This window comes from Galeopterus variegatus, unplaced genomic scaffold (genome assembly GCF_000696425.1).
Source record: "Galeopterus variegatus unplaced genomic scaffold, G_variegatus-3.0.2 Scaffold5251, whole genome shotgun sequence".
In the NCBI taxonomy this organism is placed as follows: Eukaryota; Metazoa; Chordata; class Mammalia; order Dermoptera; family Cynocephalidae; genus Galeopterus; species Galeopterus variegatus.
This window is the reverse complement of record NW_007731362.1, coordinates 148,074-160,604: the sequence shown is the minus strand read 5'-3', so window position 1 is coordinate 160,604 and position 12,531 is coordinate 148,074. Positions and strand designations below refer to the sequence as shown.

The window sequence follows — 12,531 nt, the reverse complement described above, 5'->3', positions numbered from 1 at the left end:
GTATGTGGGATCCGAACCCTCGGGCGGGAGCGCCGCCACGCTTCCCAAGCGGCGCACTATCCAGTGCGCCACCGGGCCGGCCCCTATAATCTCTATTCTTAATCTATACATTTCCCTACTATTTTATAATCTCTGCAAGAGCAGACTCCTGTGTTTCTGTCATCATTGTATCTCCAACATTTAACACAGAGCTCGGCACATGGTAGGTGCTCAAGAAATAACTAAATGAGAACAGCACTGAAAAGAAAGCAACAGAATACTTTCCTTCAGAAGGAATACTTTCTTGCCAGTGCCTCAGGGCCCACCCAGGGACCTCAGGTATGCAGAAGGGGACCAGACCTCTCTCCCACAACCAGGCACACAACGCCAGCACCTTGGGGCCCACCCACAGTCCTGGGGCATGGAGAAGGGGACTGGACCCTCCTCCCACACCAGGCACAAAATGCCAGCACCTCGGGGCCCACCTGGGTACCCAAGGCATGGAGAAGGGGACTGGCCACCTCTCCCACAACCTGGCACATGGTGCCAGTGCCTTGGAGCCTGCCCAGGGTCCAGAGGCATGGAGAAGGGGACCAAACACAGCCCACAACCAGGCATACAGCCAGTGCCAAGGAGCATACCAAAAACCTCCACGTGGGAGGCCCACTCCAGCCACCACAACAACCATGGCTGCCGCAAAAGTGGCTAGATGCCACAACCACACAGATGGTCTGCCAACCACTGGAGTGCATTGACACAAGAAGAGTCACCAGCAGAGACAAAGACAAGAAGAGGACATCTCATTCCACAAAGCCCATTTCAGAGTGACAGAAGAAGCATCTGCTCTATGATAATATTGGGGGACCTGATCACATCTCTCAGCATTGGACAGATCATCTAGGCAACAAGTTAACAGTAACCATTACTCTTTCAGAAGGAGAGAAGAAATCTAGGGTAATTAGAGGGGGGAGAGGGAGGGAATAGGGAAGGGAAGAGGTTGGACAAGGGGCATAAAGAATAATTATGATTTATAACAATATATATGCTAGTAATGTTGATTTAATCAACATATCTCAGTGTTCAACCCCAAAAATATGTACAATCGATTTTGATTCAATAAGTAAGATAAATTTTTTTTAAAAAGGAATACTTTCTCAAATTTTACAGCTTAACTTTTTAAGCTATTATTTTTAAAATGTGAATGTCATCAGAACAGAGGAAAGTCTAGCTACTTTCAATTTATAATTATTAAAACATTACCTTGATACTCACCAACAATGCTTTTCCGTTTCTGAAACACTGCATAGTGGGGAGCAGAAGGTGACCGGAAAGGATCTACAACGTTTTCAGAGTTGTGATCTGCGGTGGTCCTTATAGATTCCATAGCAGCCTGGAGAAGTCTAAGCTGTAGTGCAACAGCCATATCTAAAAACAGAAGATATTAGAATGTTTTCAAGCTATGTGGTTATGAATTTTTTATTGAACTGATTTTTATATATCATGCAATATCTAAGCTGTCCATCATGATTTATTAGACATAAATTTAAAAATTTTGGTCAACATGGGTTTTTGATGGTAGTAAATATTTTTTTAACTGTCTTTAAAAGCAATGTTAAATCAAATTTCCAAGTGATTACTATAAAAATTTCCATGGAAAAATATCAGCTTACAAATTTATTTCATTTTATATAATTATTTCAAAGAACAGACTTTTTTGTACATAAGGCAAAAGTATAACTAGAAATTCTCACATTTTTCTGTTTCATATTTACTTTAGTATTTGCCATTAACAAAACTAAAGGGCATATTATTCAATGTAAACTTTTTAATTCTACTTGGGAAGAAAAATTAGTGACTTCATTCAATAATGTGTTGCCAGTTACTAATTACATCAAAGAACCACTTTATTTTTGCCACTCAGAAAGGCTTCTTTTTAAAGCTTATTGATATAATCACAAAATTAAGGTTATACTTTCAGTAAAAAAAGTTTCCAAGAAGAAAGAGGTCAGGATCAAGTACTTGTTTTGCTGATACAAAATACATGTTTGGCTACTACACAACTCCCCCCAAAATCCATAAAAATTAAATCTTACTTTGTGTCCTCTTGTTTTTGCTATTTTGAAGATATCCAGGCAGTACAGTAAGGTCTTTAATCATCCTGAAATATTGTGAGCCTGAATTGTAACTGCTATGAAAAGTTGCTGCATATCACAAGCAAGCAATTTGTATTCACTCAGAGGAACGCTAAAGATAACAAAAAAAAAAACAAAAACAAAACAAAACAGAACATTTCTTAGAAAAACAAATAATTTAAGACAAAAGGAACTGCTTTAAATGGCTTAAATTCCCATTCCACCAGCATGCATTCATTCATGCAATTACTCAATATGTATTCACGCTTACTCTATGGCAGCTAATACATCCTGCATGCTAGGACTAGAAATAAGACACTCGTTGATTCTTGTCAAAAATACAGTCTTCCAGAGGACCGAATGAAAAGGAACATTCTGGGAAGGCTTCTCAGAGAGGGTGAATTTAAATAAGTTAATTAACCTCTCTGAACCTCATCTGTATGAATTATACTTACCCTAGAGATTAAAACAATTAACATACTTGAACATATATTAATCTCTTACAAATGCCCAATATATATGAATTAGCTACTTCTGTCCCTCAATTTTAATCTTGATAACCTACCTCAGTGTGTGACATTAGGCCTAAACACTTCTCTCCATTTATTTTCTCCAAATAAAGCAAGGGTTAGGAATGGGGTAACTGACTTGGACCAACTGATAGAAAAGCATACAAGGAGATTCAGTAAGCACAATTTATTTAAAAACGAGCGAACAAAAACAACTTTCAGACCAAACCTGCAGGGACCCTTCTTAAATTTTTCCAATTTCATGCATTGTATTGGAATCAAGACCAAGTGTTTAGAGGAAATAGAACACTAACCCTCTAACCCTATACCTAACCATCTAACCCTATCCCTAAACCTAACATCCCTAACCCTAACCCCTAACCCCCAACCCCTAATCATAAACCCTAAACCCCAACCCGAAACCCGAACCAAACACCTAACCCAACCCCAACCCTAACCCTAACCCTCTACCCCACTCACCGTAACCCCTAACCCAAACCCAAACCCCAATCCCAAACCTAACCCTCTAACCCTAACCCTCTAACCCTCTAACCCTCACCCCCTAGCCCTAACCGGGGGGGTGCGGTTCCCTCATCGTCCCCACAGTTCGAGTGTCTCCTAGTTTGTTGTGACACTTGCTCTCCAGTGGCTTTTGTGCCGTCAGGGCTGCTGGCGGTCCCTGTCACACCGTCTGTCAGACGGAAGCGCTCCAGCGCTGTGTAAGCGCGTCTGTGTGACGAGTCTCCGCGGCCCGCCTTTGTCTGGGACAGGATTTTATCTCCCCGTGTTTGAAGGACACTTTTCTTGGGTACAGGAGTCTCGTTTGAAAGACTTTTGTTTTGTTTTGTTTTGTCTTACTTCGACAGAACATCATCACTGATTTTCTGTGCCTATGCATATTAATAATTTAAGCAAAATTGAGGTTATTCTAATTTTCCTTTCATATAGTAATATATTGGTTTGCGCCTGTGTAATATATTTGCAGGATAAATGAAACTGCTATCCATAGAGGCTGCTATCCAGTTATATTTCCTACAAAGAAACTGAGAGTGAAAATTATAGTACTCCATAAAAATTGTAGCAATTATCAGAAAAACAAATACTATTAATTATATGATTATGAATAACTTCTAGACCACAGTTAATGCCCGTGATGAATATTTTTTTCTCTTGATTCTTCAAGGTTAATAACTTGTCATCTGGTACCTACTGTGCTTTAAAGGCAATTAGCTGACCATTTAAAGAACATGGAGTTTCCTTTTTAAGCCTTCATTTAAATAATAACCTAATACTATTAATAGCTAACACATGACAGGCACTGTTCAAAGTAGTTCATATATTTTTTTAAAATTTATTTTATTTATTGAATTAAAATTGATTATACACACTTTTGGGGTTGAAATTGAGATATGTTGATTAAATCAGTATTACTAGCATATATATTGTTACAAATCGTAATTATTCTTTATGCCCCTTGTCCAACCTCTCCCCTTCCCCATTCCCTCCCCCTCCCCCCTCTAATTGCCCTAGATTTCTTCTCTCTTTCTGAAAGAATAATGGTTACTCTGTTAACCTGTTGCCTAGATGATCTGTCCAATGCTGAGAGATGTGATCAGGTCCCCCAATATTATCACAGAGCAGATGCTTCTTCTGTCACTCTGGAATGGGCTTTGTGGAGAGAGACATCCTCTTCTTTTCTTTGTCTCTGCTGGTGACTCTTCTTGTGTCAATGCACTCCAGTGGTTGGTGGACCATCTGCGTGGTGGCTGTGGAGTCTAGCCGCTTTTGCAGCAGCCATGGTTATTGTGGTGGCTGTGGTGGGCCACCCACATAAAGTTGCTGTTTTTGGCATGCTCCTTGGCACTGGCGGTATGCCTGGTCGTGGGGTGTGTTTGGTCCTCTTCTCCATGCCTCGGGTACCCAGGTGGGCCCCGAGGTGCTGGCATTTTGCGCCTGGTGTGGGAGGAGGGTCCAGTCCCCAGTTCTATCCTCAGGTCACTGGGCGGGACCTGAGGCACTGGCTTGGTGTGCCTGGTTGTGGGAGAGAGGTCCGGTCCCCTTCTCCATACCTCAGGTCCCCGGGTGGGCCCCGAGATGCAGGCATGACGTGCCTGGTTGTGTGAGAGGGTCCAGTCCCCTTCTCCATGCCCCAGGTCTAGTTCATATATTTTAACTCCTTAAATTTTCACAATTATAGAAAGCAATTATAATTTTTATCTCAATTTACAGATGAGGAAACTGAGGCCTAGAGATACTATGTAACTTGACAGAGCTGGGATCTGGACTCTACGTAATTGGGAAGCCAGCACTTGTAACTGAATCATGAGACTATCCTGCCCCTGTGGAGCATTTTAATATTTTTGAAAAATCATGTTACACACACATACACACACATCTACCGTGTCTTGAGTTGGTACTCATACTCTCATTGCAAATAATCTTTCAATTTCTTGTGTCTTTTTGTCTTTTCAAACCTGCCTTTTACAAATGAGGCAGATGAAAATACAAACTTTTTTGTTTTTGTTTTGTTTGAGGACACCCAGAAAATTAGGAACCAAGTTGAAATGGTCTTTTATGACAGTCCCTGGTATCATAAATAAATGTATAGCAAGTTTACATTTCTTGTCTTAAATTGATGACCCTCCAGTTATTTCAGAATTATGCCCAAGAAGCTCCCAAGAACATTTATAATAATACATGTTTAAATGTTTCTAGAACAAATAGCTTCCTGCAGTTCTTTCAACAAGCTCCCTTGACACTTTTCATCTGCACACAAGTGGCTGTATTCTTTTGTACCTTGACATGCAGGCTTAGGTGAAATATTGTGGACATAAACATGCATTTAGTAGGTCTGCTAGGAAGGGGTCATGTAAAAGTTATCTTTGATTTGTTCATGGAACTTTTTTTTTTTAGAGATGTAGTATATGGCAGCAGTGATGTGCATCCTAAGGGAAAAATGATCCACTTTATAAAAGTTTATTTTCATATTGTATACACTGTAGTTCTATTGTGTTTTTGATTTAGTGACAATTTGTGTGTTTTTCCGTCGCAGAGCACGCCTGTGGTGTTGAAGCTCACAGCCAAGCCATCCAGCCCAGCCACATCGGAGAGGCTGTTCGACACTATGGCCACAAGATTGACCCCTTTCCCCGTTCACAGTAAGTAATAACAGAGTTATAAAAAGTTATATGTATAATCTGAAAGAATTTTGATTTTCAGCTGGTCAAATGAAGAAGCAATGGAATTGTTGAAAGCGATTTGTAGTAACTGTAATTTTGCTGTACCAATTTATTTATTAGTTCTCTTGGAAAATAGAAGTCATTTTTGTCTCTTTTTGGAAGGACATTTTTTTTTTACAAAATTTTTTTTCAATTACAAATGAAGCTTTTTTGTTGGGGCTTATAGGTTCTATTTTTCAAATCTTAGGTTTATAAAATTTTCTTGTCAAATTATATGTATCCAAATATTGCTAGAAGCACTTTGTATTTTAAAATTGGTTAGATTGGCATCACCACTTCTATCAGATGTCCTTCTCCTAAATGTGCTTTGAGTTGGAAGAAGAAATTATTTCTTTGCTGTCTTTGAACTAGCCAGAAATGCAGACAGATGATCTTTTCACATCTTCAAATGATTTGAAGGCATATAGAAGGGTTTTGCTTTTTCCTAATGGGGAATTAAAGAGTTGATATTTCAGTAGCCTAAAGAAAGTGCATGCCTGTGTTTATTTTAATTAAATCCTCATTTTGTGGCTGATCCTTTAAAAAAATTTTATTTAAGTTAATAGAAGTTTCTCCAAATCCTTCTCGATTATAAAGAATTGGTTTGCCATTCAGAAAGTAATATGTGATTTACATAACCAAGGATAGGTAAAAAAAATTTTTTTTTATATTCACTTTTGTTTTAATATACTAATGCAAAATATGTAAGTATAATGTTATACATAAATAAGTGAATGAGTAAATAATAAGTACAACATAGTATACATTTCTACTTAAGAATGGATTTTATTATTATTCATTCACAGAAATCACATGAGCTGACTACCAGCTTGTCATGATTTTTTCTTATCTCTTTTTTTCCCTGTGCTTAAGGGAATTCTTTATTTGCATAAGTGTTTCCAGAAGCTTTCTATAGTGGTGATGGGTATTTTCATTTTTTTCTTAATATTTATCTTGTATGCCATAAAAACAAGGTTTTTCTTTTAATTTTAACATTTATTTGTACATATTTCTGGGGTACACTGTGTTGTTTCAATACATGCACATACTGCACAATGATTCACTTAGAGCAGATAGCGTAGTTTTGTACCCATTAGTTCACCAGTTCTCTTCCATCCACTGCTCTCCCCTCCTGGCCTCTGGTAACCATTATTCTTCTCTCCACTTCTTTGAGAACCACTTTTTTTTTTTTAGATTCCACATATAAGTGAGATTATGTGGCATTCTGTGTCTGACTTCACTTAACATGATGGTTTCCCGTTCCATCTATGTTGCTGCAAATGATAGGATATTATTTCTTTTAATAGCTAAATAGTATTCTATTGTGTATATATAGCACAGTTTTTTTAATCCATTTATCTGTTGATGGGCATTTAGGTTGATTCCATCTCTTGGCTATTGTGAATAGCACTGCAGTGAACATAGGAATGCAGGCATCTGTTTGATATGTTGATTTCATTTCCTTTGGGTATATACCCAGTAGCGAGATAGCTGGACCCTAAGGTAGATCTAGTTTTAGTTCTCTGAGGAATCCCCATACTGTTTTCCACAATGACTGTGCCAATTTACATTCCCATCAACAGTGTGAAAGAGTTCCCTTTTCTCTGCATCCTTTCCAGCATTTATTTTCTGTCTTGTTCATAGTAGTCATTCTAACTGGAATGAGATGAAATCTCGTGGTTTTAATTTGTGTTAAAATTTTTTCATGTGCTTGTTGGCCAGTTGTATGTCTTCTTCTGAGAAATGTTTTTTCATGTCCTTTGCCCATTTTTCAATTGGGTTTTTTTTTTCTCTGTTAAGTTCCTTATATATTCTGGATATTAGCCCTTTGTCTAATGTGTAGTTGCAAATACTTTCTCCCATTCTGTAGGTTGTCTCTTTAGTTTGTTGATAGTATCCCTTGCTGTGCAGAAACTTTTCAGTTTGATGTAGCCCTTTTTATATTTTGCTTAGTTGCCTGTGCCTTCGTAGGCTCACCCAAAAACCCGCTGCCCACTCCCATTTTAGCGTTTTCCCAGTGTCTTCTTCTAGTAGTTTCATAATTTCAGGTCTTAAATTTAGCTCTGTAGTCCATTTTGAGTTGATATTTATGTACAGTGAGAGATAGGGGTCTAGTTTCCATCTTCTGCATCTCAATATCCAGTTTTCCCAGAAGCTGTCCTTTCCACAGTGTATATTCTTGGCACCTTTGTAGAAAATCAGTTGGCTATAACAGTGTGGGTTTACTTCAGGACTCTCTATTCTGTTCCATTGGTCTATTTGTCTGTTTTTATGCCAATGCCATGCTGTTTTAGTTACTGTACCTTTATAATATATTTTGATCTCAGGAAGAGTGATGCCTCCAATTTGTTTGTTTTGGTTAAGTATTGCTTTAGCAATATGAGATCTTCTGTGGTCCCATACAAATTTTAAAATGGTTTTTTCTATTTCTGTGAATAATGCCATTGGTATTTTAATAGGGATTGCATTGAATGTGCAGGTTGCTTTCAGGAAAATGGACATTTTGATGATGTTAATTCTTCCCACCCATGAACATGGGATATCTTTCCATTTATTAGATCCTCAATTTTTTTCACCTAATTCCCTAATGCATCAACCCTAACCCTAACCATAACCCTAACATCCTAACCCTAACCTTGAGCCCTAACCCCTAACCCTAACCCTAACCATTAAACCTAGTCCTAACCTAACGCCTAAACTTAACCCTTACCTGAGCCCAAGCCCCTAGCCCTAGTTCTAGCCATAACTCTTAATCTGATCTGACCTGACTCCAACCTAGACCCTGTATCCCATACCTACCCTAATCCTAACCCTCACTCTAACCTGATCCTGACAAAATTCCAACTGTATCCCAAACTTGAACTCATTCCTAAATTTGTATCTTAACCTTGAACCCATTCTCAAGGGTAGTCAAAACCATAATTCATATCTTCACTCAAACCCTAAACCAGTTTCATTCTACCCTACTTCTCAACTACTCCCTAACTTAAACCTCAACCAAACCCTAATTCTTAACACCCACCCTAACCTACCATTATCTCCGCATTTACAGTCTAACACTTTGTTTAACCCTAATCTTAAATCCTAATTTCAAATCCAACCTCAACCCCAAACCTAACCCTAAACTAACCCTTTGTCCTAACTCTAACTAGTAATCTCCAAACCTGCCCCAGACACTTCCAGCCTCCCCAAACCTCACCCAACATCTACCCAACTCCAATCTTAACCCATCCACTGCTGTAATCCTAACCCAACCCCAGGCCTCATCCAGCCAAGTGTCCACCCTGATCCTCACCTGGATTCTCAACCTAATCCTACATTTGGGTTGTAATCAGGGCCGAAAGGCAAGTTGTAAAAGTTCTTATTTTCGCTGAGCCCTCCTGGCAGGGTACCCCCAGTTCATGTGGCACCCTGAGACATGCAGCCCCATCCCCTTGCATATATCACCCAGCAACATGATGTGTTTTTGTTTTGATTTTTTCTAAGTTTTTATTTTAATCCAAGGACTTTGCTTCATACAAAATATCATTGTAGAAACAACAGCAGAATCCAAAGTTTGGCTGATAAATATTACTCAAGCAGCAAACTAGTCAATCACAGAATTTTTTTTTTAAAGTAAGTCCCAGGTGTGTTGCATGGTTGGGACTTCTTTTTTTTTTTTTTTTTTTTAACACTGTTCTTAAATATAAAGTTTTGCAACAAACCTTCAATTTATATCAAATATAATTAAAAATTAACAAATGAATACAATGTATCAAAAAGTATGAAGATATACATTTTCATGCACATACTTGTATATATGTATATATATATATATTTTACATGCACACATAACTTGTTCAAACTACAGCCACTGCTTGACTGGTTCCAGATGCAGACAACTGGTTAATGCATTTCAAATTTGGCAACTCACTATGAGATTTAAGGGGAAACATGATAATTTGAGAAGAGACAGTACAGAAACAAAACCCAGTCAGGAAGACAAAACATATGTCTCCTTTCCCTTCTCCCTGTAATTTTCATCCATTCCAATGCCTCGAAGAATCCAGACAAGCCAACCAGGCTGTGTGGGTCTAGAAAAGAGGATTCTGGACCCAGTATGGCCTACGGAAACAGCTGTGGTTGGTTCTGCACAGAACGGATACATTCGTCACCCAAGAAAACATGGGCTGGGATGGGGGAACAAGAGACAAACGTCAGCAACAGAATACACATCCTTCTGCTTTGCAACATGAGCACAGCAATCACATGCACTGTCGAGATTCCTGTTTAATTTTATCCTACTGGAATAAAATACTCTGTTATCTTTAAAGTCTCAGAGTGTTGTGCCTTCACATAAGGAAATTCTATAAAAAGGTTTGGTCACAATCATGCTGAAGCCCTAGACCAGGTGGCGGTCTTGTGTGATTTGTTTCTATCAAACATGTGCCTTTTGTTGCAATAGCCCTATAGATGACAGCCACTCACTGCACACACCTGCACATACGTCGCACCTCCTGTGAGCACAGACACACACATACCACACGCAGTTTCCTTGAGGACAGTCATAGGGCAGAAGCCAATAATCCAACAAAGAGATCATCTGAAATTTCAAAACAGGACACACCAGAATCAACTCATCTAAATGCTCCCTCTCTTCACGAAACAAATGGTCTCCCAGCATTTTGTGCACCCTGAACGACGTCCTGAGTATGCTCTTCCCTTTGAGAGTAGCCATGAGGTGGGATTTCAGTTTACTGCCTGCACCATCGCCTGCTCAGAGCCTTGGCCTCACGTCAGCCAGAGCTTCCCTCCCTCCTGCCCTGATGGCCCCACATCCAACCCCTGTCCCCACCCACCTTCCTATTCTTCAGCCTCATGTGAAAAGAAACTTATTTCACACACAGCAGAGATCATGCCCTACATGGCAGGCACCAGTCCCTGAGAATCAGACAGAGAACAGATTGAAAATGCCTCACACAAGCACACATGCTGCTGCTCGCGGCTTCCTGGAATCCCTCCTGCTGGTGGAAGAAAGACAGGAATGGCTGCCTTGTTTCCAGCGATAACATGTCACCGGATGTCACCCATTATCCACCTCTGACAACAGCTTTCTACCTGGCTGTGGTTATCAGTAGTTTTCACAAACCCCACCCGTGATGGTTCGCAAGGTCTCATGCCGCGATGCCCAGGAGCCCGGTGTGTGAGGGCCCAGGGCAGGCACTTGGTCGAGAGCGGCAGTAGCAAGGGGTTGTCTGGGGCTGCCCGGACTGGACAGTCCATGCAGGAGCATCTCCCCACTCAAGTCACAGAAACACGCAACGAAAAGTTGAGCTCTTTCTACAGTTTTGATTTTTTAAAGTTATGCTAAGTTTCTTTCCCCATTTTTCTGGTTTTCTATTTTTTCTAAATCAAGTATATAGAAATGACAAAAAAGTGAAGGGTGTTGCAATTAAAAACCAAAATCAACAGCAAGAACCTCTTCCAGATTTGGTCCCTGTTGGGGTTGATGGTGTCCAGGGAAGGACAGAGAGCAGTTGAGTGTATTTCCAGCATACGTGTGCTGTTCCAGTACGGACAGCAACAACGGGTGTGCGTGTGTGTTTATCGATACCCAGGAGGGCTGGACCCGAGGCTGCCCTTATCACCAGCAGCTCCGTCCTGCACTCTCCCCACACTTCCAGACATGCCCTGCCTTCTACACCACACACCTGCATAAAGGATGCTCCCTCACAAGATTTCGACCTAGAAAGGTTCCAAGCACCCAACCTGGATGCTTGAGTCCACAGCACAGCATGTGGACCTGCCAGGTCCTTCCCAGCCACACACAGCCACTTCCTGTCTAGGATCTGATGTGTGGTGAGAACCAGGAAGCAGCACATGAGGTGGATAGAGAGCCACGTCCCTCTACAAAAGGGCTTTATTAATCCGTCCAGTGTAAAAGAGGAGGGGGGAGGGGGAAAGGCGCAGCAGGAGCCCCCACCAAGGCAGCCCAGGAGGCGAGGCCCCTTTTCCCAGGGGCTGCTGCCCCTGACCCCGAACATCCTCAGGAGCCAGCGTGGATGATAAAACTCATCAACTGGAACACACGCCCGCTGCATGCAGGTGCGTGGGCGGTCACGGTGCAGCTAGCACCAGTGGTCTTGGTCCGGGTGGTGGTAGCTGTACCGCGCCCGGCTGCCTGAGCCCAGTCCCAGAGTGCAGTGGTAGCCATTGGGCACACGGCGGAGTGGGTGGGACTGGGAGGTCAGGGATGAGACGTAGGAAGTCCTGGAGGAGCGGCCTGAGTTGGTGGCCACCGCCTCCTCGAAGGTGAGAGTGTCCTCAGGCAGAGAGTGGGCAGAGGCCTCACTGTCCACACGCTGCCCCAAGTAAGGGTCGGAGCCAATGCGAGAGCTGGGGGCCAGGGGCTGGCTGAGGGGCTCTCTCTGGAGCAGGGCATTGTGTTCAGAAAGGCCACGGCTGAGCCGGCCAGGGGAGAAGGTGGGGAGGCTGGTCTGAGCCCCGGCGAAGTGAACAGGCGAGGAGTTGGCGGTCTTGTAGGTGATGCTGGGGCGGGGGGTCAAGGGGGTCTGGGGGAGCTGCCTCCGCCCACCACGGCCGGGGGTGCTAGCACCAGATGTTGACAGCAAGGGGCTCCCATTAACTGAACCACTTCCCTACATGAAAATGGAACAGAGCACAGCAAGAATAAAAAACAAACCAAACAGACAG

General features: G+C 41.6%; 1 protein-coding gene across 2 annotated transcripts in view; it reads right to left on the bottom strand.

The window, feature by feature from the left end:
• Positions 1-12,531, bottom strand: part of LOC103604574 (voltage-dependent N-type calcium channel subunit alpha-1B) — a 96,274-nt gene that overhangs the window by 4,822 nt on the left and 78,921 nt on the right. Inside the window, exons 28-29 of one of the 2 annotated variants that reach the window (XM_008589148.1) lie at positions 2,073-2,223; positions 1,252-1,404 (exon numbers count right to left, since the gene is read on the bottom strand). In XM_008589148.1, coding sequence (XP_008587370.1) covers positions 2,209-2,223 — 15 coding nt within the window. In that variant the 3' untranslated portion in view covers positions 1,252-1,404; positions 2,073-2,208. Of the gene's footprint in view, positions 1-1,251; positions 1,405-2,072; positions 2,224-9,299; positions 12,477-12,531 lie in introns of those variants that run through there. The other variant, XM_008589147.1, reaches the window with a different exon arrangement.